The sequence below is a fragment of the Globicephala melas genome, chromosome 1, assembly GCF_963455315.2.
Source record: "Globicephala melas chromosome 1, mGloMel1.2, whole genome shotgun sequence".
In the NCBI taxonomy this organism is placed as follows: Eukaryota; Metazoa; Chordata; class Mammalia; order Artiodactyla; family Delphinidae; genus Globicephala; species Globicephala melas.
In genome coordinates, this window is record NC_083314.1 from 46,294,932 (window position 1) to 46,322,716 (window position 27,785).

The 27,785-nt window shown below is 42.8% G+C and overlaps 1 protein-coding gene across 10 annotated transcripts in view; it reads left to right on the top strand.

Annotated features, from left to right (window-relative positions):
• Positions 1 to 1,621: 1,621 nt before the first annotated feature.
• The window catches only part of COLGALT2 (collagen beta(1-O)galactosyltransferase 2), a 147,916-nt gene continuing 121,752 nt past the window's right edge, over positions 1,622 to 27,785 (top strand). For all 10 annotated transcript variants that reach the window (XM_060295498.1, XM_060295500.1, XM_060295508.1 and 7 more), the window contains exon 1: positions 1,622 to 1,983. In XM_060295498.1, coding sequence (XP_060151481.1) covers positions 1,721 to 1,983 — 263 coding nt within the window. In that variant the 5' untranslated portion in view covers positions 1,622 to 1,720. The remainder of the gene's footprint in view (positions 1,984 to 27,785) is intronic.

Below are 27,785 nucleotides of genomic sequence, written 5' to 3' on the forward strand. Positions count from 1 at the left end.
TATTGATTGATTGATTGATGCATTGGGTCCTCATTGCTGCACGCAGGCTTTTTCTAGTTGCGGCAAGTAGGGGCTACTCTTTGTTGCCATGCGCAGGCTTCTCACTGCAGTGGCTTCTCTTGTTGCGGAGCACAGGCTCTAGGCACATGGGCTTCAGTAGTTGTGGCACACAGGCTCAGTAGTTGTGGCACATGGGCTTAGTTGCTCCACGGCATGTGGGATCTTCTTGGATCAGGGCTCGAACCCATGTCCCCTGCATTGGCAGGCAGATTCTTAACCACTGTGCCACCGGGGAAGTCCCCTGATTGAGTTTTTAGCTTGAGCGAAAAGAGCTGATGGAAAGGGCCAAGTTGAAGGTTCAGTAGAGTGGAGATAAATGGAGAAAAGTCCTGGACTAGAAGGGAGAGGATGGGATCAAAAGCTCTGTCATGAATAGGCACCTGCAAGTAAGCAGTGCATTGATAGGGATATTAATTAGAGACAGGGGCATTTAGGGAGTTCAGTAAAGGAGGTGATATTCTTCTGAGAAAGGGAGGGGGTGGAAGGAGAGTGAAGAAGGTGTCTAATAGTTGTGGAGAAGTTTGGATACAACTAGTAAAAAGACCGTGTAGGGCAAGCTGGGATTGGAGGTCATCAATCCATCCTGCACACAGATAAATTAAAGTCTACACAATTCCACAGAGAAAGAACTCCAGATTTTTAAACTAGCTTTCCTCCATTATGTTCAAGATTAAATATCCTTCGATAGTGTATCCTAGCAATTTCACTTTATCTGCTAATTTACCTTCCCTCTTCCTTCCTTCTTCCTTATACTTCTCCTCCAGCATGTACAGATTTTCCCTCTCTTTGTCAGTTTGGGTCATTAAGGAGAAAGAAAACCATCTAAGCGAATCTCCTCCTTAACATGCCACCCTGTCAGGAAGCTCAGGACCCTGAGTTGGCAGGTAGAGGACCTGGCCCCCAAGGGGCTTTCTTTAATTTCAAGGGTTCGATCTGGCTCTAAAATTCTCCAAGTCTTCCAACTTGATCTCATTGGGGGTCTACTCAGTCAAGAATGAATTTAAAGAGCACTTGAGTGTGAGGAAATGCAAACATTCTGCCTTTGTGGAAGTTAAAAAACTGTTTATCATAGTAGTGAATCATTAGGTGACTTTCCATTTTAGAGCTCTACCATTTAGTCAATAAGTGCATTATGAAAAACTGGATACATTGCATCACTGTGAAGGACTTTAGACTGCGGTTTGCAAAAGCAGAATAAATTTTCTTGGAGTCGTACCGTTATGTACACACGCTCGCGCGCGCGCGCACACACACACACACACACACACACACGCATTCACACGCCCATTGGCAGACACGGCCACACCTCACGGCTCTGGGGGAAGCCACAGACCTCAGCTGTACAAGCTGAGCCTGGACTAGAGGAACTTTCCGCGGGACTCGGGACAAACAGCCGCACCGACACGACTGTCTGCGAGCCTGAGTCCCAGACGAGCGCCGGCGGCGGCAGGTACTCCGGGCCCCTGCGGCAGGGCCTGAGCAGTGCAGCTGGGGCGGCGGCGGCGGCGGCGGCGGCGGCGGCGGCGGCGGCGGCGGCGGGAGGGTCCCGGGCTGCCGAGGTCTTGCCAGTGCGCGCGCGCCAGCCGCCTCCCCTCCGCCCCTCGCTGCCGGCCTCGGGCATCCACGGCCGGTGGTCCAGCCGCCCGCCACGGCCCTGAACATGGCCGCAAGCCCCGCTGCCCCCCTGGCCTGGGCGCTGCTACTCCTCTCGTGGGCTCTGCTCCGCGGCGGCTGCCGGGCGCGCTTCGCTGCCGAGCCGGACTCCGAAGACGACGAAGGGGAGGCGGTAGTATTCTCCGAGTCGCCCCTGCAGAGACCCACGGTGATGGTGGCCGTCCTCGCGCGTAACGCTGCGCACACGCTGCCTCACTTCCTCGGCTGCCTGGAGCGGCTGGACTACCCCAAGAGCAGGATGGCCATCTGGTGAGCTGGCTGCGCCGGGCCGGCGGCGGGGGCGGCGCCCGAAGTGTCGCTGAGGGGAGAGGGGGCCGCTCGGGGCACGCGGAGACGAGGTGCGCACACCCCTCACAGCCGGCGTGGGTCCTGGGCGGATCAGCGGTCGGGGTGGGGAAGGACGCGCGCGTCTGCGTGCGCACCGGCTGCTAACCAGGATAAGCAGCCCGCCGCGAGCTCCCGTGGGGACAGTATGGAGCGGGGTGACCTCGTCGCTCTCCCGGACAGGACTGGGGAGACCCCGCAGGAGTGCTACCTTCTCCCCCCTTAACACTCGCGAAGATTCCTTTTCCCCCACCTCATATCCCTCGCCTCGGAGTGCGGGAATAAGGTTGCCCGTTGCCGCCTACTCGTCCGGACGCGACATGGACCAAAACTGCGGCTGGGGGCCCGGGGGGGGGAGGGCCCTCCGGAGTGGCTGGAGTGCGCTGTCCTGGCTTCCCGGTGCCAGGTTCCTGCTCCCAACTCAGAGGCTGGAAAAGCGGCTTAAGGTTCTCCCTGGGTGTGGGGAGGAAGGGGAGAAGGGATCAGGACCCAGAGTTTGAGGCTAGTTGGGGCCAGCTGTGTCTTCCTAACTACGTCACCTGTCTCCTCTGAGCGCTCCATGCTGTCCCGGCCCTGCATCCTCCCGGGACCCCGCCGCAGATGCAAACGGCGCGGGGTGCCTTGGGGTGCCGGCGTCCTGGGGACCGAGCCGCCCCGGGAAGGCAAACAGCTAAGTTTTGTTGCACTTAGGGTAGAGACCCGGGCCTAGGCCCTGTGCTTGCTGTGGAGGTGGCTGCCCACTTCAACTTTCCCACTTGGTTCTGTCTCCACATCTTTTTATAAAAGCAGGTATCAGAGGGTGAGAAGTTGGTGGCCAGGTGAGCCGCTAAGGGGCCTGTGGAGGAGGAGGTGGGCACTGGCCAGGGGAGATAGGCCACCAGATACATGGACAAGAGGCCTCTGGTCTCTTGAGGAAGACAGAGCCCAGGTCACTCTGGAGCAATTTCTGTCTTGTGTTGATAAAGGGAGCTGTCCACAGACAAGACATCCTTAAAGCCACGGTTGGGCATAAAGGGAAAAGGAAGGATAAAGCAGTAGCTGGAGCTGGCAGCCTAATGGTACCTGGTGGGAAAGGTGCAGAGGTGAGAAAGCAAACATGAGATATAGTGCAGCACTGTGCTATACACTGCTTTACTATATACCCTGTTATACGTGACGTTTGCCACGGAGAAGGGCATGTTATGTGGAAAGTAGGAACGTTGGTGCAGTCAGATTTTAAACCAGAAAGATTTTTTTTAACCATTTCAATACCAAAAGAAAATTTTACAAATGTCAGTTCTTAGATGCTTTCTTCAAAAGAGATGCATTACAATATAGTCTTGGTCTTTATGCATTGTTTAGTTTTAAAGAACATCACAATAGTTGCTATAGGAAATTAGTGAGGGGGGAAGTGAGTACCAGGCACAGGTTTTGCTACCTGATGTACAGACATTACCCCTTTTATCATATAGTAAACTTTTAAAAGATACTATCATCCTTATTTCACAAACGAAGAAATTGAGGCTTGGATCAGTTCAATAACTCAGTCACAGAATTAATAAATGGTTAAACTGAAATTTGAACACAGGTTTGTTTCTAAAGACCACCCCAGAAAGGATAAAGGGAACATGATACAGTATAAGCAAAATGTACATAAAGCTACAAATAAGGAGACTTGAGTTGTTTTGTCACTAGCTTGACATGTAGTTTTGGGCCAGTGGCTTGGGATCCATAGACCTCAGTTTTCTCATCAGTAAAATAAGGGAATAGGAACAAGTGATTTCAAAACTCCTTTCCAGCTCTTGAATTTCATAGATTTTGTGATATGATCAGAATCACTCAGCAATGATTGTACATCCGAGTTCCCTGGATGTTCCAGATTCTATGGATGTTCTAGGGATGGGTAGTATTCTCAATTCTGCTTAGACCTTAGGGATCTCTTTTCCCTTACCCTTATTCATAGTCCCTGTGACTGTACCTTTATGGTCTGTGTTGGAAAGTAAAGGAAGAAACCCAAGGCTTGGGTAAGGCCTTGGGCAGCCCCTACATTAACCAGCCACTAAAGACTCTTCTTTGAGTTCTGGCTTAGAAATCTTATATAATTTATTAGGTAATAATAATAAAATGCCAGTTTTTAAATAGTCCTTTACAGCTTTCAAAGTACTTTCATCAACTAGTTATCTCATTTGATCTTAACTACCATCCTTTAAAGAAACAAGATTATCTCCATTTCATAGAAGATATTGTGTCTAAAGTAACTAACTTACTGAAGATTATATTTACTTGTTAATTTTACAAATTTAATAATAATATTTAATAATAAGAGCTCTTCTAAGCACTCTACATTCATTTTCTGGTTTCCTCTTCACAATAACCCTATCAGTTATGTCTTATTATTTATACCCTTTTATAGATGAGAAAACTGAGGCACAGAGAGGTTGTGCAAGTAATGACCTTCTTTTGTGAGAATCAGGCACTATGCCAGGTTCAGGCTGGAAAAGGTTGAATAAGATGTGGCTCCTCACAGATAAGTATGGCTTTTTAAAACTAGGCAGTGTAAGGTGATCTGAATGGCATTTATAGCATTTGGGAGAGTGACAAAAGACTTCTATATAAATCAGATTGGGGCAGTTGTGTGGTCATGAAAGTTTTTTTGAGGAGAGTTGACACTTAGTTTGAACTCAGTTTTGAAGGACAAATAGGAATCCACAAAAACCTGGGAAGGAAGGAGGGTTCCAGAAAGAGGGAGAAGCATGGAAAATAAAAAGGTACTGGAACATTAACCAGAGCTTCCTATCAGAGGAGATAAAGTGAGTGGCAGGTCTAAGTTTTGCAAATCTCCAAACTCATTGCACTGTACCCTGGAGCTGCTGACTTGATGACTAGTGCTAGAGGAGTATTTGCGGGGAAGGTGATGGGTTATAACCCTCCAGGAGAGGCAGTACCTCAGTTTAGGATGCTGCAGTTTTGAGGGGCTTCTGCCAATGACTTACTCTAGTCTCTCAGTCCCAAGCTCTCCTCAACATTCCGAGATGCCAAACTGGCTAGTCTCCACTCTGCAAGGCTCGCACATGCTGAGGTCAAAAATGGTCAGTGTCAAAAATGGCCAGAACTTCATAAAACAGAACCACGTTGGGTATAGAGACTGGGCTGCCAGCTTCCATTTCATCTTATTTTAGTAACTCTGTGCAGACTCTCTCTTCTTATTCATCTGCTTACTTCTAACGATGGCTGGAGGAGCATCTGATAAGACTTCTTTCCTGTATGAGTAATTGAGACCCTGGTTCAATGATCGTATTCAGATTTCCCGGTGGTGTGATTTTTTTTTTCCCCTCACCTAAAGTTCTGGACCAGATCTGCACTGAGTGCCAACAAATTGACCTGAAAACTTTTTCAGAGGTTGAGTGCAGTTATCTCAGTATCAAGTTTATTTGGATTCAGTTGAATTAAGGAAAGTTTATATTTTAGAGATATTTTGTACCGGCATAAGGGAAAACTTATCACATTTACCTATCTGATCTCAAAACCCCACCAAACTAATTGTTTTCCTTCAGATATCACAGTTCTGTGATAAGGAACTGAGATAATCCTTGTGTTGTAATTAAAACCAGCACTGGGTTAATGGGGATCACTGCTGTGCTGAGATGAAGGGGACAGGTTGGCATTGTAAAATGCGGCAGTGCGCTTGAGTGGGTTCTCTTTAATTCAGTGGAGCCATGAATAGTGGCCTTAGCAGTAGAGGGAAGGCTGACCTCATCCCCCTTCCCAAGCCTATGATTAAGGGGGGCAGTGGCAAGTAACATGATGATGGAAAATGGAGCAGGGCACAAGGAAAAACATTTGACCCAAAAGATACATTAAGTTTGTCTTTTGGAGAGCCTGCTGTTCTGTGTGGGAAGACGGTTGGGATTCATGGAGTCTGTGCAGTCACAAGGCAGTAACTATCGTGTAATTACAGAACAATTTGGGCATTTCATTTGGTAGAGTTTTGAAAAGTAATATGTATGCTAAATTGAAAACCGTCATATGGCTTTTAAATAAAGAGATGTTTCTGTTGACATAAACATTAACAATGATGAACTTCTACTTGTTCTGGGGTACGGACCCTGACATTTTGCACACAACTTTGTGGGGTGTTTGGGGATTAGCTTGGATTTATCTCTACGTTTTAATGCCCAATCAGGAGCATTTTGGTGAATGTTTAACTTGATACACTAATATAAGTGTGTTTACAAAATGTTCCAAGATACTAGTAATGCTAGTTTTCATCAGTGGTGAGAATGATGTCACATTTTATCATTACAATCTTGACATTAAGTGTTTATGTTTTCCCTCTAGTTGCAGCTCATGGCTGAAAATGTATATGGTACTTTGGTCTGCTTCTCTCCATTAGTTTATTTCTCTCACCTTACCCCCTCCTTCTCCTTATTTTTCCCAGCCTGGCAGTTTATTACGGAGGGCAGAGTATGCAGCTTACAGTCAGATAGACTAGGGCTCAAATCTCCTGTGTAATCATGGGCACATCATGAAGCTCTAAGCTGAGCTGCCTCATCTGGAGATGACTAATAATAACACCTACCTCAAAGAGTTGTTATAACAAGCAGATGAGATAAAGTATTACAATGTCTTTTACACACATGCTACTAAATAGATAATAGTTGCTATTTCCTATACATCTTTTCCTTTTTGTCTCATCTCCATTACCTTTCTCTTCACAAATGAAACTTTTAAAAAAGAAAATATGTTCAAAAGAAGCTCTGTTTATTTTCTTCCTTCCAACAAAAAGTTGTCAGCATAATGGAAACTAACATTCATGGAGGGGCTGTTCTAAACACTTCGGTGTGATAACTGATTTACTCCTGACGGCAACCCTAGGTGAGAAGTGTCATTACGCTCTTCACTTTACACAGGAGGAAACTGAGGCACAGAGAATTTACATAACTTGTCTAAGGTCACAAGCCTAGTGCACGGTGGAGCCAGGATGTGACTCAGGCAGCTAACGTCGCAGACTGAGTACAGATGCTCTGTTTAAGATCAAGAAAAGACCAATTAGTTCTAGTTTTTGCTTCTGTCAGTTGACCCACCTTAGGAAGATAAGAGTGCCAGTGTTTTCTTTCAGAGAAGAATGGCTCCTTCTGCTTGAATGACACAAGGGACTCAGTGGCTCCCTTCCACTGTCTTGATGATTTTGTCACTTAGGCCCTTTCTAGTTACTAAACTCTGTTCTGTGTTGGTAGATTTCACAGGAACAGAACGAGACTAAATATGTGGGTTGTACTTAAATATGCAGGTCACTTGTCATGATCACAGCTATATAGCAACGGAAAGAAATTTATCACGTATTGTTAGTGACAAACGAATAAGGCCGCATTATTCATATGCATGGTGGCTGCAGCATTTTGGTAAGACAGAGGGTCAGTTTTTCAGCCTTTTTAATTAGTGGTCTTGGATTTGGTTGACATGTAAACTCAACTTTCTTCCAAATAGTCGGAGACAACTATCAATCCTCCCTCCACTGTACAATTTTAAAACACAATTGGACCTCAGAATTATATATTTCCTTTGGGTAAATACTGAAGTCACCTATCCTCTTGCTCTAGTTTAGACAAATCACTTGCGAGTTAGAATGGATGCCTAAATTGTCCTGGATCTATTTTATTAATTGACTTCCATAGGTGGGGAAACCAAAGCACAGGGCAGTTAAGGGATGTTCCCACAGTATATTACATAATAAATAAGTGTCGGAGTGAGATAACAGATTTCTAGATTTTAAACCCTATATGGCTGTTTTAATGTTGAGTATTTTATAAGGAATATAGCTCATGACTAAAGGAGCATACCAGTTATTCTAAGCAGGGTTTGGCTTTACGTACTTGTCTTCAACTCCTTTCTCCAGGTGATTCTATAGCTAGTGCGTGGTGCACGCTTATGACTCCAGGTACGTAAGCGTGCTTCCCACGGCCTTCTCCCTTGACTGTCTCGGTGGTCGTAGGAATGAACAATGAAAGCTTTGTAACCTGAAAGGCTGTTGGTTGTGCCTCGTTCCTTTTTCCAACACTTAAATGTCCTCATGGGTCCTATCACGGTGTGGCACTGTCTTCAAGTCTAAGGCATACTATAGTAGGACCATTATAAGGCTTATATAGGGACTATAGTAGGACCATTATAAGGCTTATATAGGGACTATAGTAGGACTATTATAAGGCTTATATAGGGACTATAGTAGGACCATTATAAGGCTTATATAGGGACTATAGTAGGACCATTATAAGGCTTATATAGGGACTATAGTAGGACCATTATAAGGCTTATATAGGGACTATAGTAGGACTATTATAAGGCTCGTTTCTGCACATTTCTTCAAATAACATAACAATATACATTCGAGTTAAAGTTTGAGAGAAAATGATTAGCCTGTAGTTTGGTTCTTAGTTCTATTCCCCAGTTACCATATTATGAAGAGGTTTCACTATATGTGTTTAAAGCATAGCTATTATTCATCAGGAATTACAAAGTGTGTGTATTGTATACGTTTTGACGTTTTTATTCTCAAAGGAGTGATCTGTTCATTTTATTGCATTTACATCGTTAGCATATCAAAAATTGCCGCTAAAAGAAGTTAAATCCGTCAGAGTCCTTGTAGGTTTATAGTAATTTAATTATTTTAGGCATTTTCTTTCCTGACGTTTTCTTTTTAAAATTGAAAAAATAATACTCTCCCATAATAAAACTCCAAAAAGTGTGAATGGGAATACAAAAAAAAGTTAATCTCCCTTCCACTCCATGCCACCTGCCAGGGGCAACCATTGTTAACAGTTTCTTGTGTATCATTTAGAAACTTTCTGTGCATATACATATATCCTTTTAAGTGTTAACCCAAATATTGGTTGGCCAAAAAGTACATTTGGTTAATGCATATGTTGTTCAATAAAGTTCTTGGTGGAAACGAGTCTTTCATTTTTACTTAAAACAGAACAAACTTTTTGGCCAACCTAATAGAAGTGTTTGATATCTCCTATTCTGCACAAATGTGATGTTTTTAAGTCAATCTCTCTATCCCAGGTTTTTTAAACTCTGCCATCCCACCTGTACCTATGTCCTGGCTGGCACAGTGAAAGCCAGCTTCACACAACACCTGTTCTAGGTAGTTACTCTGAACCCTCCCTGATTATACCCATCTTGCTCTCTTGTTCTTGTGTCTCTGGCCCCCAAAAATGTGGCCCTTAGCCCATTAAAAAAAAAACTTTTTTAAGAAGCATAACACACATCCAAAAAGTGCATCCATCATAAATGTATAACTAGATAACTTTTCACAAACTGAACATGCCAGAGTGAGCAGCACCTGCCCCACCAGGCCTGCATCTGTCCACAGCAACAAATGGTTAGCCTAGGAGCTGCTGTCCCCCGGACTTCGTCCCATCAAGCCCACCCTCTGTGCACTTGTGATTGGTCCCTGCTGTCTGGCCCCTGTAGGCATTTGGGTGGTGACCTTTGCTCCCTGCTCAGGCTCCTCAGGAGCCTTAGGACTCGAGTAGTAACTGCTTTCTAGAACCAGCAGGCTTGGCAAGCTGCCAGTGAGTGACCTAGTAGTAAAGTGATCAGGATTGTATTACTTTTCCCTCGGCTCTCCATCCCTATGGTTGGAAAGCTATGCGTTAATGTCCATAAAGGTAAAAACCATCTCATTATAGGTAGTAATTGAAAAGCCATGTAGAATATAAATAGAGTGGCTGTAATTAATTCACTGGAACTTGCTGCCGTCCAGAGCCATGAAAACGCAGCATTTGTGGTTGGTGACATTAGCGACGTCTCTTGTATGAATTAAACCTTAGATTTGGCTGCAGGGCATTTCTTTTCCTCTCTAGGAGCACTGGACAGAAATCGTTTCAGACTTAGACTTCCCGTAATAGCCTCATGACATCCTACCAGGGCTGAATTTATGATATCATAACACACTTCATTTAATCGAGGCAGTCATTGTTATTATTTAGTTGTTTGTCAAGTTCAGCAAGCTGAAACCTGTCCCTGACTTAATTGGTTTAGCTGATGAGATCGTGTTCCTCTGCAAACATAGTGCAAAGTAATCCTCTTCGCCCCAGAATTTTTTTTTTTTTTTTTTTTTTTGCAGTACACGGGCCTCTCACTGTTGTGGCCTCTCCCATTGCGGAGCACAGGCTCCAGACGCACAGGCTCAGCGGCCATGGCTCACGGGCCCAGCCGCTCCGTGGCATGTGGGATCTTCCCGGACCGGGGCACGAACCCGTGTCTCCTGCATCGGCAGGCGGACTCTCAACCACTGCGCCACCAGGGAAGCCCCCGCCCAAGAATTTTTGATTAATGTTTCAACACCCCTTAGAAGACGTGCATTTCAAAAACATAAATGATAACTTAAGTGATGATCCTAGACTACACACCCCTAAGAAGATGGCAGAAGGCTGTGTGTGGAACCAGGCCACTCTGATGAAGCAGCCTCATGAGTACTTGATTTAAGTGATAAATTGCCTACATTGGAAGAATTCTTTACCTCCTAGGTTTGATCACTTCAAAGTCTATTGAGGCACATGTCAGGCTGGAGAGAGGAAGTTCCTCAAATGGAGCTTTCCCCATCCACCACCCTCCCGGCAAAATTCATGTGTTGAAATTCCAACCCCTAAAGATGATGATATTAGGAGGTGGGGGGTCTTTGGGAGGTGCTTAAGTCATGGGAGTGGAGCTCTCATGAATGGGATTAGTGTTCTTATAAAAGAAGCTCCAGAGAGATCCCTCACCCCTTCCACCATGTGAGGACACAGCAGGAAGTCTACAACCCAGAAGAGGCTCTTCACCAGAACCTGACCATGCTGCCATCCTCATCTTGGACTTCTAGCTTCCAGAACTGTAAGAAATAAATTTCTGTTGTTGATAAGCTACCCAGCCTGTAGTATTTTGTTACAGCAGCCCAAATAGACTAAGATAGCTGTCAAGCCCAAGGAAACCATGAAGGTGGCCCAAAGTGCCTACATTTTAGGCAGTAAAGAAGTAGAACTCTTACTTTCCATCCCCTTTCCTTTCTGAGACTGACTGTATACATTTTGGAGGTGGGGAGGGCAGCGGGCCACGTCAAGCTTTCCTGTTCTCACAGGGCGAGAGATGATTCTGAGAAAGGGGAATACATGGATGTATGTTGATAGACATTCTCCCTAAAAGTCATATTAAGTGAGAAATTGCCACTTTTCAGGACCTTGGGAAAGGCAGGATTTTCTGGAGACTAACAGTGGAACTTAAATTCCTGGGCTGTCCATGAGAAATATGGTCATGGGCATTTGGGGCTATGGCATTTCTAACACAGAGTCCCTTGCTGGACTGCTGGACTGCTTTTTAGTTTCTTGGATTCCAGCCAGCCCCATAATCTGTCCAAGCTCCACACACCACAGTGATTATGGCTGAGAACCGCCAAGATACTGGAAGGTTGCTGCCAGGTGGAATCAGGATTTTTCATGTCATCACTGCAACATTGAACAGTAAGCTTATATGAAGCTCCTACATTGCTGCATTCCCTCTGCTAGAAGCAGGTGGGGTGGGAGTGCATTCAGACAGTCAGACCGTGTCTTATGTTTCAGATGGATTTTGTGGAGTTGGCCTTTAAAGCTCAGCATACTAAAACGTTTTAGAAAATTACAAATCTCCTTTATGCCTTTCCTCAATCTTGTTAGACTTTAAGATTTACTGGACACATTGATTTCTATCCTAGAAAATTCTCTTTAGCAAGATAAACTATGAATTTCTAAAGCAGCAGACTAAAAAAAATTATATGCCTCCTTTTATTTATTTGACCATCATGGATTGTCTAGGTGGATAAATTCAGGTAATCATGTTGAAATTAGTAGTTGAGGTGGCCTCAGAGCAACTCAACCCCATTGGTCGAGTTCATTGGCCATGAGTGGACGTGGCCCTCATCACTCTTCTGCTGACCTTTTGCTATAAGGCTGCTGGGCTTCTACTAGTGGTTCCTAAATACTGGTTCATGGGCCAGCTGTATCACAACACCTAGGACATTTGTTAGTTACATAGATTTCTGTGCCCCGTTTCAGCCACATTCAATCAGATGGCCTGTGGAAGGGGCCTGGGAATCTGTGTCTTAAACATGTGCACAAGTAATTTGTATACACTTCTGGGTCTGGGAACTGCAGGAGATGAGCTCCCAGAAGCCCCCATGAAAAATAGGGGGCCCTCATGGAAGGACTGAAAGCTGTATATGTGTCTGAAGTACAGGCCGTGGGATTTTCAAAGCTTGGTAATTTGGCACACACTGGAATCTTCTAAACCCCAGGTTCCAGATGCGTAAGCAATCAGGAAGGCCAAGGGGTTTCTTATTAAGAGAAGTAGTAATGTACAGGATTACAAAGAAGAGGCTCTGCCAGACAGACAGCATCTGTGTTTTTTATTGAGTCAAGCACATGTGTTTTCCCGCCTTCCAATAGCAGCTATTTAAAAAAAATAATATATACATTTTTTAAGGCCGTGCTCCAGATTACCCATTGTAGGAAGTGCCTTGCACTGGGGCTCAGTATAATGTGACACTCCCTCAAACCCTTTTCTTTGCTCAGGTATCTCACATCATGAGCTCGTTAAGCATGTAGGTTTGTAGAAGGAAGGATAGCTATTGATGAACATCTCTTAATAGACTGGAGGGAAATCAAACCAGTGCATTTCCTCCAAATAAATAGTAGTCGTGTGAACCACTTCAGTCTCCATATCCCCTCATCTTGATTCTTTTGTTGCTGGTATTTAATTTTCTTACCTTTGATTTTCTCTCTGGCGTGCCCTTAAAAACTCCTCCCCTCATTTGGGAGAAGAATAAACAGTCTACTAAATGAGCTTAGTTGAAGTTCAGCCTTAACTACATGATATTACAAAGTCTCTAACCTAGTGTCTTCACCGGTTATGAATCCAAAATAGAACTTTTGGGAAATTTTCACTATTCGAGTCCGCTGTACAAAAGATTTTTCTGAGTTTGTCGCTGCTGCACGGAGGTATGTTCAGAGTTATTGATATAGTAGCATTATTATAAGCTTACCAAAAGGCAGCCTTCTCTGGGGATGATCACTGCTCCATTGATAAATCTCATACAGTCCCACACCCTCGCTTTATTGTGTCCTTTAGGTGACCGGTCTATCACAGATTCCACTGTAAATGTCCTCAACTTTATGTGTCCCATTTTTTTTTTTTTTTTTTTTTCGTTTTCTTTTTTTGCGGTAGGCGGGCCTCTCACTGTTGTGGCCTATCCCGTTGCGAAGCACAGGCTCTGGACGCGCAGGCGCAGCGGCCATGGCTCACGGGACCAGCCGCTCCGCGGCATGTGGGATCTTCCCAGACCAGGGCACGAAGAACCTGTGTCCCCTGCATCGGCAGGCGGACTCTCAACCACTGCGCCACCAGGGAAGCCCCTCCCGTTTTCTTTTTAAGTCCTTTTCCTTCCCTGAAATGTGAGCTGCATTCTACTGCTAAATGCGTCCTGCCAGGGAGATAATGATCACCTGGGAAGGAAGATGAGGCCAGGTTCCCCGGCGGGGCGGGGGGGGGGGGGGGGGTGGGGGGGTGGGGGTGGGGGTGTCTCCGGAACTGTTCCCTCCAGCCAAAACCAGCCGCCTCCATTTTCCCCCCAGTATGCAAATGCCCTCATTTTGTTATTTATATTGTCTTGTGAAAGGACTGGGAGGCATTGTTCATTTGCTCGTGCTGTGTCACTTGGAACAAACCCCTTATTCCCTCTGGGCCTCAGTTTCCTCTCCATAACATCAGGGAGATGTGCCAGAGTTGTGGCTCTCAAATGTGGCTGCTTATGGGAATCATTTGATGAGGTTTAAAAAAGTACTGATGCCTGGGCCCCACCCCCAGACCACTTAGGTCTGAATCTATGGGGTAGGACTAGGGCAAGTGACATATTTTGAAAACTTCCCAGGGGGTGATAATGCGGAGCTAAACTTGAGAACCTGTGGATGAGACAGATGTTCTCTCGGGTCCCTTCCCCGTCTGACATCAGTACCCCCTTCACGGAGTGAGTGGATCTAAAGAATTGTCATGAATCATAACTCTGCACGATTGATGTTTCCTGGACCCTCAGCCCAATTTTAGATCTTTTTCGGAGATCTAAAACAAAATATCTAAGTTTTCTCGGAAGCTCATTTGTAGATCACCCTGCTGTGTACTGTGCCCAGAGGTGTGCCCTAATAGTGTCGTCTCCTGTGGAAGGCCTGCGCCACATGATGACTGAACTGCCAAGGGGACCACGTGGCAGCAGGAGGGCTGGCCTTGAGGGCACAAATTGGAACTTCTCAGGAAAGGGCTGCGTGCACCAGGTGTAGAGCAGCTGTGGCCGAGGGCTTCCTTCCTGCAGTACACAGAGGCTGCCCCTTGGCTAAGGAGCTGCGGACATCAAGGCCTCTAAGCACATCCAGCCGGGCTGTGGCCGTTCAGGATTGCTCCCCAGTGTGTGTTTTGGTGTGTTGCCCAGCCTCACTTTCAGGCGTTCTGTTTCATACTGGTGTAGGGCCTCTAATCACCTCTGGGTATTGGATTTCTGATGTTACTTTTAATGGCTTTGGATTCTAGCTTCTTTTGTTTCTAAATTTGCATAAACAGTGCTGCCTTTGTCCTGTGGTCTTGACACAGATTCAAAGCCTTGACTGGGCATCAAAGATGCACTGGATCCTCATTTCTTAGGCATCAGATTGCAGCAATGCCAGAAGGTGACTGAAGGTTACAGCCCCACTTCTGGGCCAGTTTTCTGTCTCCCAAAGATTAGATGCTGCCAAGTCCCCTTTGATAATGGTGCTGAATCTTAATAGCTTTTCCCAAAGCCTGGGCAAATACTAGTGAACTAAAGGGACACTGCTGGCATTTGTCTGTGGAGGAAAGGACAGTAACTCACTAATATTTACCGAACTCCCCTACCCCATGAGAGGCAGATTATTGAGTCCCACTGGGAAGCATGAAGTCCCAGACCCATTGGCCAGTCTTTGCTGATGTTGGCATGGTGACGGCCAAACTCTCATTTTCCCATGAGTCTTATCAAAATAAAGGCAGTATTTGAACTCTCAGTTATCCATGCATGGATTGTCTGTCTTTTGGATATACAGAGGCCAGCTTTTGATAATGGACCAGTTTGGTCCAACCATCCAGCACCCCCTTGAGCTCTCTCTCTCTCTCTCTCTCTCTCCCTCTCCTCTCTCTCTCTCTCTCTCTCTCTGTGCCGCCCAATAGTCGTGTGTTTAGACAATGGAGAGTGATTTTTATCTCAGTAACGTTCCACATAAGGCATTCCAGTATGAGTTTTATCTGGTTTCTTAGCTGTTGGCTCTTCTGCATCATCTATGCCATGCCCCACCATATTTTCGGATTTTCTTGAATTCTCTACCTTGCCTTGGTCTCCTTAGCTATACCATGAGTACTGCATAGGCTGATCTTTAAAGAATTTTCTAGCCATAGCATGCTGTGAATTTGCAGTTCCACCACCGATACCGTGAATAAAACAGCTTACTCTGTTGCCACATTATTTAAAATGCCACTTGGGCCTTTGTTTCTTTATTTGTACTTAGATGTAACTTTTCAGTAGTTTTGCCTTATCCTTGTCTCATATCCTTGGTGAATAGACTGATGGTTCATATCTACATCAAATTATAAAAATTAAAACATTTTTTTGCCCTTTGGGATGGTTAATTTTATGTGTCAGTTGGGCTGAGCATGGTGCCTGGATATGTGGTCAAGCATTATTCTGGGTGTTTCTCTGAGGGTTTCTGAGATTTATATTTAAATCAGTGGACTTTGAGTAAAGCTTTCCATAACGTGGGTGGGCCTCGTTTAATCAGTCGAAGGCCTGAATAAAACAAAGGACTGACCTCCTCGAGCGACAAGAAAATGTGTCGTCGCACTGCCTTTGGACTTGAATTGCAACATTAGCTCTTCTCTGAGTCTCCAGCCTTCTGGGCTACCCTACAAACTCTGAACTTGCCAACCTCCATAAATGCACAAACTAATTCCTTAAAATCATTCCACCTCTCTCTCAATAGATAGATATGAAGTAGATATATTATATTGAGGTATATATTATATATAGATAGATAGATAGATAGATAGATACATTCTCTCTCTCTCTCTCTCTGGCTCTCTAGCTATCTGTTCTATTGGTTCTGTTTCTCCAGAGAACCTTGACTAATATAACCTCTAACCTGAAAGAAAATACCATCTCTTTCATGAACAACAACAGCCAAAAGAAGGGCTGTGCTGAGAAGAAAAAGAACGCAGAGAATTATGTCAGAGGAGATAGTTCCAGATCTGAAAGCTAGGAAAACCATTGCTGTGGGCACCAGGGATGGAATAGTTGTGGCATGAGTGCATATATTGACTTTTCTCATGCGTGCAAAATAAGTAAGTGCAGGTCTTCCCTAGAAGGTCCCCCTTTTTTTTGAAGAGGCAGAAATAGGAGTTGGACATTTGCCATTGTGATGGGAAACAACATATGTGTTTGTTCTTTGCAAAAGCTGCTGGCCAGCGTGCAGACCTGTGTATTTTGCTCAGTCTACCGTGTGAGGGAATTAGCTTGCATGTGCACTTTGGGGTTAGGAGAACCTGGCAATAGAAGTCACGTTTCAGCAGGCTAATGGGCTATTGCACTGAACTGATAGCTCCTCCCCAGGGAGAGGCTTTACTTCACAGCGGTGTCATTTACCGTAGAGATGCTGAAGATTGGTCCGCACTGACACCTTCAGAGGCCAGGAGCATGAGTGCCTGTGAAAGGTCCTTGTAACATGGAGCTGGTTGGGGCCGTGTCCTTCTTTGCTGAGGCTTTAATGTAGGAGCAGAAGAAAAAGTTGAGTTTTTGTATATAGGCTCTAGAAAGATAAAATCAGGAGGGCAACAATTTTCTTTCCAAAGAGAGTTCTCATTGGTGTCTCCGACTTATATTCCTGGGGTTCAGCCTCTAAAATCAAATTCTTCCTTTTTTGAGCTCAGTAAAAAAGCAGTCCTGCTGGATCAGAATTATCCTGAGAAAGCACTGCTCTTTGGCTGCCTCTCTCAGCTCGCTCTGATCTTGGCTACTCAGCTGATACTCTCAAGCTGCAAGCTAGCTGCCTGCTTTCTCAACAATCTAGCGCCAGCTGTTTTGAGTTTCTGAAGTAAGATTTTTCTAGGATGCTTTCATTACCCCGGGGTTCAGGCATGGTAGCATAAAATGTGCTAATGAGCTTTTCCTCTGATATAACAGTAAATGTGATTTAAGGCACAGAAGGTCAATTTCTGCCCTGTAGTGAAGTGGATTTTGAAGCTTTTCCTCTCTTCTGTGTAACAAGGTATCTGAGATTTGGTGTTGCTTCCCCTAATCTGTGTATCATCTGTCAAGTTTTAGATAGTAAATTGCACTGACATTCTGTAGCTTTGAGCTAGAAAGCAAAGAGTTTCTCTAAAAGGAGCACTTCATCTTTTCGATGTCAAAGGAGAAGCAGATAAATAAACCACAGTCTGTGTTTCACCTTCTGAAATCATTTCTCCGTAGCAGATTTTTGGGGTTCTAGTTAAATCTAGTTAGCTAGAATCTAGTTTGAGATTCCAGTTAAATCTCACTACTTTTACTCCTATTCTTACTAACATCATAGATTTGTCTCCATTTTCTCTTTTCCAATCCTTTCTTTTTCAGTTTTTCAAAGCAGCATTTTTCTAGGTAGGTCTTAGTTAGTTTACTGATGGATTGATCTGTTTATTTAAATATAGAATTAGCAGTACTAGAAATGCAAGTGTCTTATCTGAAATAATTAGGAGAAGCTATTCTTCGCATCACCTTGTAAAAAATGATTATGAATTTGAAAAATCCAGACAGATAATTCTTGTTTTCAGCAACTTAAAAAAAACTGTGTTTGCCTTCCTTGGCCTTTGATCCCTAAGAAGACCAAGGTTACCACATGGCTATGGTCTGTAGTTAATTTCACCCTGGGTGGTAAAATAATACACTGTGGTTTCCAGACCCCTGAACAATCAACTGGTAACAAGTGAGGTCATTTTTGGTTGAAGGATTGCATATGTCATTGTCTCAAAAGACACATGGGCTGCAGATCCTGTCTGGGGACCTGCTTCCAAATACTTGTGTGAACTCCTCCCAGCTCAGCTTGCACTTGGCCTTAATCTTACTTTTACACTTCAAAGAGCTTGAGTGCTGCATATCCCCAACTAAGTAGATAGTAAAACAAAACCAGCAACCTATTGTTAAATGAAAAATGAAAGGGACAACAGTAGTCATTTTATGAGTCTTTTCATCTAATTCTGTTACTAAGAAGAAATTCATATATTTTTTCAGGCTCCATAGAAAAGTAGACAGCTTTTTTTTTTTTTTTTTTTTTTGGTACGCGGGCCTCTCACTGTTGTGGCCTCCGGACGCACAGGCTCCGGACGCACAGGCTCAGCAGCCATGGCTCACAGGCCCAGCCACTCCGCAGCATGTGAGATCTTCCCAGACCGGGGCACGAACCCGTGTCCCCTGCATCGGCAGGCGGACTCTCAACCACTGCGCCACCAGGGAAGCCCAAGTAGACAGCTTTGATTATTTCTTTTAAAGTGTTTTAAATATTGAAGTAATATGTAAAAATATAAGGTGTATGGGTATTTTCTTGCCTTACCTTAAAGGCCTGCTTTTTTAATAGTGAACTAACTGTAACCAGTGGTATGGTTACCAACCTCCATGGTGGCCCCCAAGGGTCCTTGCCTTCTGGTACTCACTCTCCCAGTCTCCTCCCACGCTGACTCACATGGCCAGTGGCATGGGTGGAAGTGAGAGTGCGTGACTTTCGAGGTCAAATCATAAAAGGCATTGCAGTTTCTGCCCCAGTCTCGTGGATTGCTTGTCCTGAGGGATGTCCCCCATGCCATGAGGACATCAAAACAATCCCAAGGAGAGGTCCATGCGGGAAGGAACTAAGGCCAGCAACCAACAGCCAGCATCACCTTGCTGCCATATGAGGAATCCACCTAGGAAGTCAGTCTTCCAGCCTAGTGTGGCTTTCAGGTGACATCTATTTACAAGCTCATGAGAAACTTCAAGCGCAAGTGTCCTAAACACCTGGCCTACACATCTACGAACATAAGCAATGTCATTGTGTGAGATGCTGGGTGTACAGATACAGGCTCTGCATCCAGGGAGCTTCTGTTTTACTGGGGGAGAGCAGTGACAGACAAAAAATAAACAAACCAGATGATTTTAAAAGATGTGTTAAGGAGAAAGTAAAACAGGATAATGGGGTATAGATGAAGTGCTTGGACAGAAGAATACTTCATATATAAGGTGGTCAGAGAAGGGCTTTTTGAGAAGGTGATACTTGAGGCAAGCCCTGAATGATGAGAAGGAGCCACCTTGGCAACAGAGGGTAAGACGGGAGAAGAGAAGGGGAACCAGGCAGATTCCTAAATCAGAGAAAGATTACACTTGTTGGAAGGAAAGAAGAAGGCTGGTGTGGCTGATCTGTCTTGGACTTAGGTCAGATTTGCCCTCTAAATTGCATACCATTCTTCTTTGGGCTTCTTTTTGGGGAAAATATGGTCAGTTTTCAATATCATCAATAATAGTATAAAGTTTTTATTTTAATTCTTCTCAACCTGTGTAACTTATACAATTATAAGTTAGTGGAAATAAATGTGCTGTTAGTGGAAATAAATGTGCTGTAAACCTTTGAGTATTACGTCAGCAAATTCTCTACTTTTTCCCTGCATCCTGATTACACGGTGGAATGTTCTCAAAAGACTTTTTTTTTCTTTTTTTCTGTATGTCACCAATGGCAATGCCATTACTAATAGGATTCCGGGGGCAGTATTCATAAAAAAATTAAAGTGCTTTGTTTTAAAATGACAAAATAAAACTAAACACAACATATAACCCCAGCAATAAATGAAGATATTCTACACAGCCATCCAAAGAGTCTAAAAAAACAAGTGAATGCTGGACATCGCCAGTTCTGCATATAACTGTTTCTTAAACCACCGATTAGGAGTGTTGAAAGAATGCACTAAGCTTAGGGCATGCATCACTGAGTGTTAGTTGCATACTATTTGCTGTACTTTGTTTTCTTGAGGCATGAAGCACAATTTTGCAAAAACACAGATCAGTGTTTTAGATCCTGCTCTGTATCTTTCCGTGGAAATCATCTGAACACAGTCCACTTTTGATGTCCTTGGTCCCTCTGTTAACATCATAGCATATCTCATCTTGATTATAAAGAACATTTCTCAGGTCAGCTCTAGGCTAAACAGAGCAATTTGTTTTGGGTTTGCTTCAGTCTGTGCTTAATTTCTGAGTTACAACTGTGGAATATTAAACCCCTTAAAAACTCTTCTATCCGTTTCAAATGTTTGAGGCTTTGATTTCTTTATCTCCTAAAACAGGAATGAGACCACCAAACATAAAGAATGTGAATTAAAAACAATCTGCTTTTGTTGAATATTTATTCTCCTTTTATTCTTCTACTTTGTCAATTAATGTAACTGAGAGCTATGTCAGGCTCAAGTACAGACAAAGGCTACTGATTACTGATTTAAAAAGAAAAACTCTGCAAATCAATATTTGAGTTATGTTTTCTGCATAAAGCCATTAGTTCTGTGCTGGAGAAAAGTCTCAATGGGTAATTATTTCAGACCAGTGAGCTCATAGCTGTCTGCTTGGCAAAGCTCAGCTCTGGTTTCTTCATGAAAAATAAGATAACTGCCAGGATTTTTCTGTCTCGTACCTGAGTCCTCACAAGTGCTGCCTGTCACCCCTTAAGATTTAGCTTCTTAAGTCGATGACATTTCCTCTGCCTCTCATACAGTGTAACCACGAAGTGAGTTGATACTGAGAAGCCAAAAATCAGAGCAGAGAGCAATGATTTAATTATTTCAGAAGCGAGAGGCACATTTATGGGGACTGTGAGAAAGGACTTGAGCCGTTCAAATTCAAATGTTCAAATTTAAGACGTTTCAAAATCTAATCTCTAATAAAGTAATAATTATAATCTGGTTTACTTTAAGCAGATATATGGTTCCACAGAGATCTCTTCTGTTTTTTGAAAGCTTCCCTATCTCCCCCTACATTTGACATTCTTACTGCTTGCCTCTGGCAGAAAATATTTCTTCCTTCTCAGTTTATTCTGGTCCTGCTGTCTGGAGCATCTTCCAGCATAATAATTTATGACTTTGAAAGATCACATATTTGGTTTTATAGGGGCCTCTGTGTCAAGTTTGGCTTTAAAATATCTTAAGCTTTTTCACTTAGGTAATTTATGCAGTAATTCTATGTATATTTTATTAAATATCTAGACTTTGAAGGCAAAGTGAAGAATGTGTGTAGTCTGAAAAAGGATTATACTGTTCCTTGATTTTATTAGCAATGAGAAGTTTCCTATGAAGGAAACCATTGTTAAGATTTGTTTTCCATTTTGTTTACTTTGCTTCTGAAGATGTCTTGAAACCTTGATTTCTGGGACTGGAATTCTTTATATGCTTCCTAGGAAAGGAAATATAACATGCCATTTAGAATAATGAATACCAGAAAAACAACATCCTTCTTGCCCCTATAATACTGTAGTGGAACAAATCACCCATCCCCCCAGCTCAAACATAATGAGATGGGAAGAAGAGGTGTTCATTTTGTACAAGTTAAATCTCTCAGATACAATTTTTAAAAGCAGTTTTATTGTTCTCAAATACATATGGTAATTAGGGTAATTCTATTGCTATCCTTAGAGAAATCGTTAAATTAATATATGGCACTTGTCTGCTTAATATCTTTATTGATGGTATATGAATTAGTTTTCTAAATAGTTTATTATCTTATATAGTACTCTGCAATATAGTACCCTTCACTTAATCGTGAGAGCTAATATTAATTGGATACTTACGGTGTACTGAGCATTAAGATAACACTTTCCATGAGTTAACTCATTCAGAGCTCACAACAACCCCATGAAACACCTATTATTAGCCGTAGCCTCATCTGACAAAGGGGAAACTGAATTGAGACAAACTAAGATTTTTCCAGAGCCATAGACTTAGTGGCAGAGAGTGACCTGACCCAGGCCAGAGGCAGATTGACTTGGAAGTTAAGCAAGCTTAAGCTTCAGTCCCCCTGCTGGGGTCCCATTGCAAAGTATTCCCATCTGTTTTGGTAAAACATACAAAGGGAAAATATTTCATCAGCAATGGGCTAAGACCACGGAGCCAACTTGCCCTCCATCCCTCTTCCCCTTATTTCGGGTGGTGATAGAGTGGCAATGGTTGTATCTGGGATCTGGTTAAGAGGAGGTTGACTTGGGGATACACTTAGTTTGGGGATAGTGGGAAAAATGTGGTTCATAGTCACTTCCATGTATAGTTTATTACTCTTGTGGTCAACTTGACACACAGGTGAAGGACCGAGGGTTCTGCTGCGTAGCTGGTCTCAGAAGTAACAGAGGTGCAGAGGAGCAACAATAATCGAAACTTGTCTGTGGAAAATACTTCCAGTCATCAGACATGAAAATTTTTAAGTGGATGATTTAGTTCTCTCATAAATTCCTGGGCAAAACAAAACTTCTATTAGAAACATACTTGGTAATATAGTGAATACAATTGAATATAATAGTGTCCGAAGCTATTGGACACTTCCTTTTTTCTATGGGAATCACATGGAACAGAATATATCAGAATTGCTCTCTGAAGAGCACAACCAGAGGCATTGTGTCTGAGTACATGGAAGTTTTCTGCATCCCAACACCTCAGCTTGTGTTCTAGCAGACCGAAGGCATCTTGGCTTCACAAAGTCTGGCAGATCCATTTGAAATGGCATTCAAAACTGTTAGCAACACAGTGAAATGGCTTGAAAGCTTTCTACATTATTAATAATAAAAAGAAAATTCCAGCCAACCTTAGTTGAGGAAAGACTAAATTATATTTCTCTTGTCTTTATACATGAGATACTGTAAAATAATTGCCATATGAAGAGGTGATCAGAGTTTTTTTTAATTTTTATTAAATTTTTTTATTGAAGTATAGTTGATTTACAATATGTTAGTTTCAGGTGTACAGCACAGTGATTTGGTTATATATATTCTTTTTCAGCTTCTTTTCCCTGATACAAAATATTGAGTATAGCTCTCTGTGCTATACGGTAGGTCCTTGTTGGTTATCTATTCTATATATAGTAGAGTGTGTATGTTAATCCCAAACTCCCAATTTATCCCTCCCCGTCCCTTCCCCTTTGGTAACCATAAGTTTGTCCTCTATGTCTGTGGGTCTATTTCTGTTTTGTAAATAAGTTATTTGTAATTTTTTTCAGATTCCATATATAAGCGATATCATATGATGTTTGTCTTTCTCTGTCTGACTTACTTCACTTAGTATGATAATCTCTAGGTCCATTCATATTGCTGCAAATGACGTTATTTCATTCTTTTTTATGGCCGAGTAATATTCCATTCTGTATATGTGCCACCTCTTCTGTATCCATTCATCTGTCGGTGGACATTTAGATTGCTTCCATGTCTTGGCTATTGTAAATAGTGCTGCACTGAACATTGGGGTGCATGTGTCTTTTCAAAGTAGAGTTTTCTCTGGATATATGCCCAGGAGTGGAATCACTAGATCATACGGTAACTCTATTTTTAGTCTTTTAAGGAACCTCCATACTGTACTCCATAGTGGCTGTATCAATTTACATTCCCACCAATAGTATAAGAGGGTTCCACACCCTCTTCAGCATTTATTATTTGTAGATTGTTTGATGATGGCCATTTTAACAAAATCTAAGAAAGTAAGTTTATAGAAGTATGTCAGGTAGTTAATAAAATGTTTTTTTCTGGATTTTGGATGTTTGTGGCATTTCTCAGCCTTTGAAAATTTCTTATAATGACTTGATTATAAAACAAGTTTATTAATGTATTATAATTATTTATACAGTAATTTTCTCATTCTAAGTAAATATTCACTTTCATACTTAATTTTACATTTGGAATCTTGTATTCCTTTTCTTAAAATGGGTTCCCCCAATTTATATAAGCTCCAAGCCCCATAAAACCTTGATTCAATCCTGCTGAAGCCCTGAGATTTCAAACCCAACTGCTGCCCTTCTGCACACCTCTACCACTTGAGTGGTACAAATTGTCCCTTTCAAACCTTGCTTTTACTTTTGGTTGTCTCACAAACCAGCTGTTCTTTCAATTAAATTTTCATGTTAGGGCTTTCTGAATTAATGAAGTTTATCCTTATTTAACACTGAAATCTCACTACTGAAAAAAAAAACCCCCAAACTTGGAGTTATAAATAGTATTTCAACACCCATCTTCATGTCCCACAGTAAAATGCTTTGAAAACATTCTGTCCGGCTGCTTTGCCACACAGCATGGCAATTTGCAGGACGACTCACCCTGCTCCAGGCTTGCTATATAATTCCCTCCTGGATCTTTGGTGTAATTCAGGGAATGATAAAAATTTTAGTGACTGATAATTTATAATCACAGTGGAAATTTTTAAATCATCTTGACTCTGAGATAAATGTAGTACCTAAGGGTTATTGAGTCCATAAAAAAACCATTTTGTCACATTTTATTAACTGTATATGACCTCAGAAACCACCATGTGCCTATAAATAAAGCCATCCATGACAATATGAGGTTTGGAGTAAGAATTCATTTTCATAGCATCACCTTTGACATCTTAAGATCTTCAGCATATTCACTGAAGTTCATATGTTGTCAAGAAATGATAATGAGTTAGAATTTCTGTTTGACTTTCACATACATCTATGATGTCTGCATCTGGGACTCAGGATATTTTCATAGTTTCACATAAATAGCCTTTTACTTAATTCACCAAATCCTCTACACACTCAGAAGGTGCCCTGAAAACAGTGTGACTTGTCATCTGCCACCGAAGCCTCACTTCTTCACATCAGCCACATGGTTTCTTCTTCAGCTTGTTTTCTAACTTTCAATATAATGACTTCACGGCCCAGGGGCGGGGACTTGCTCTGTGGATTTCAGAACTAAGAATGTTCCACATGTACCTGTGCAGGGAAAATGAGCAAAATAGTCTGCATTTCACCAAATTAGAAGATATGCAAATACATGGAGGTATACTTTTATCTCTTCATTCACCAAAGATGTCAATAATCTTTCTAATGGCAGGAATTCTGTTCTGAAAGTGAGTAAAATACTGCCTCTCTCTACTGTTTAGAAGCCCAGCATCACAAGAGAAGCCCAGGGGGTTCAGAAACAAGGCAGTGTTCTGAGGGCCTGGAGGGGCACTGAGACGGAGCTGGAGAGTTCGGTTATGGCTCCGTGTTAACGGCCATCCAGAAAAGCGCCAGGATTAGATGTGTATTTACCTTGCATTTACATAGGATGTCCTGCTCTAAGGAGCCTTCAACTCTCACTCTGTCATGCCCTCTACAATCTTATCTTTGTCCTCTGTAAGACCTCATTGATCCTACTTGCTACCAAAGTCCCTTTTGTTCTTCAGTTCCTTCTAGCCTGGCCCAGTTGCAGATACCTTAGATTTCCCTTGTCTTTTTTGTTTTACTCACCTAGAAAAAAACCAATCCCAGATCAGTCTTCCTGCAGTCTCTACTTCGGGGTCTGGTTCATCCCCCTCCTCATTCCCCTAACACACACTCATGCTAATTTTGCCACACGAGTTGAGCTCTCTACCCTCAAGTGGGCCCAGTGATCCTTCTGTTTCCCAGTTAGTTGTTCTTGTTCTGTTCTCCACTCTTGTAAGTCTACTTACTCCATCATCTCCACTGACATTTTCAGCATATCACCTTGCTTCTGAATTCAGCAAGAAAATGGAAGCCATTTGATGACCATGGTTTCAATTTTCTTGCCTCCTTTAATCCTATCTGGATGGAAGAGAGATTTCATCTTGCCTAAAGTAAACTTCAGTTTCTTCTCTGGATCCCATCCTCTTCCTTGACTTTATCGTCCCAGTAGCCTTTATCTCATCTTCTTCCCCTTAATTTAGCATTAATTCAGTGGATGTTTATTTCTCACTTGTTATGTTTTAGACCTGGGGATACAATAGTGTTAGCTCTCAAGGACTTAGAGTCAAGCTGTTTGAGAGAATGGTCTACATTTGCCACTTTTGCATTCTCACCTGCATTCATTCCTCCTCTGGTTTCTGTAATCTGGTTTCCCTAACCTCCTCTCCATTGAAAGTTTCCTCGCCAAGGTCACCAGCAATTCCAGTCATTACATCCAGTGGCACTTTGACAACTTCTGTACAGTGATCTTTCTGCTGCATTCCATCATGTGGACCACACTTTCCTTTTTTATAAGAGTGTCTTCACTTGGATCCATAATTCCTCTCTCTTAAGAATTCCTCTTAATTCTAACTCATTATAATTTCTTGACAACATATTAACTTCAGTGAATATGCTGAGGTAATTTTCTTCTTACCTTGTTGTCTTCTCTTTGGCTTACTTCTTTCTCACTTCATAATCCTTAAAAGTGATGTTTCCCAGGGAATCTAGATTGGACCTTCTTTTCATTGGACAACCTCACCCTAAATGGTCTTGTCCATTCCTGTAGCTTCAGTTACCATATGTGTGCAGATGACTCCCAACTCTTAATTCTACCCCTGATTGTTTCTCCAGAGCTCCACACCTAGTGGCCTCCTAGACATCTTCATGTGGATGGTCCAGAGATTCCTCTAATTTGTAAATCTCACACTGAACTCACTACCTTCTCTTCCCTTTTCTCAGCCAGCTGCATCTCCCATGTTCCTACCACCATGAACCATTCCCTCAAAACAGAAACATGGACCTCTCTGCTACCATTCATATCAAGTTATTATTTAAATTCTGTCAAATCTTCTTTCTTAATCCTCCAGAGTTTTTTGGCTTTTCCCTATCCTCTCTGCCGTGTCCTTAGTTCAGGTCACTGTACTCTCCCATCTCCTAATGGATTGCTCTGCCCTCAATCTCAACCCCCAATAATCCATGACCCACATAGTAACCATCTTTCTTTAAATAAAATCAGGCTTTGCTACTTCTAAACTTCCGATGGCCTTTGAAGGTAAAGTCTATACATCTTGAAATGGCACACAATGCCCTTCAAGATAAAGGGCTTCTGCTAGTTCTCCAGCCCTATTTGTCCTCCCTCCTCCTTTATGCCCCATGCTGTAATCATGTTGAGCTGCCTTCCAGGGGACCACAACTCTCTCTGATATCTGGGTCCTTGTTAATGCTCTTTGCTAGATCCAGATTGCCTCTCTACTCTTACTTGCCTGTTTTTCAAAGTTTGTAACAGACCTTACCCTCTTCCAGTAGGGTCTCCTGGGGGCTGTGATCTGGGCAAGACCTCTTTGGTATGGTTTCATGCGTCTTCCATAGCTTTCTTGTAAAGGTTTTTAAATTACCTCTTTGCTAACAGGGCCTGTCTTCTGATCGTATCCTCGGATTCTGGCACTGAAGTGCCTAGTAGGAAGGGGCTCAATAAATATTCAGGAAAGGGTAAATAAGTTATTTTAATAGATTCTCTCATCAATATTGACTTTATTTATTTACATTTTATGATAAAACTGAGGCCCCCGAAGATAACTAATGGTTTCCTCCCAGTTCCTCAGGGGCTTATCTGGTTACAGAGTCGGGACCCCAAACTGAGACCTTATGCTTCTTTTCCCAGAAGCAGGGGAATTGGAATTCTCCTCTGTAGGATCCCGTCTCTTATTTTGCTTATGTGATGATGGAAATGGAGTGCATTTTAAAGTACACAGTGAGGATG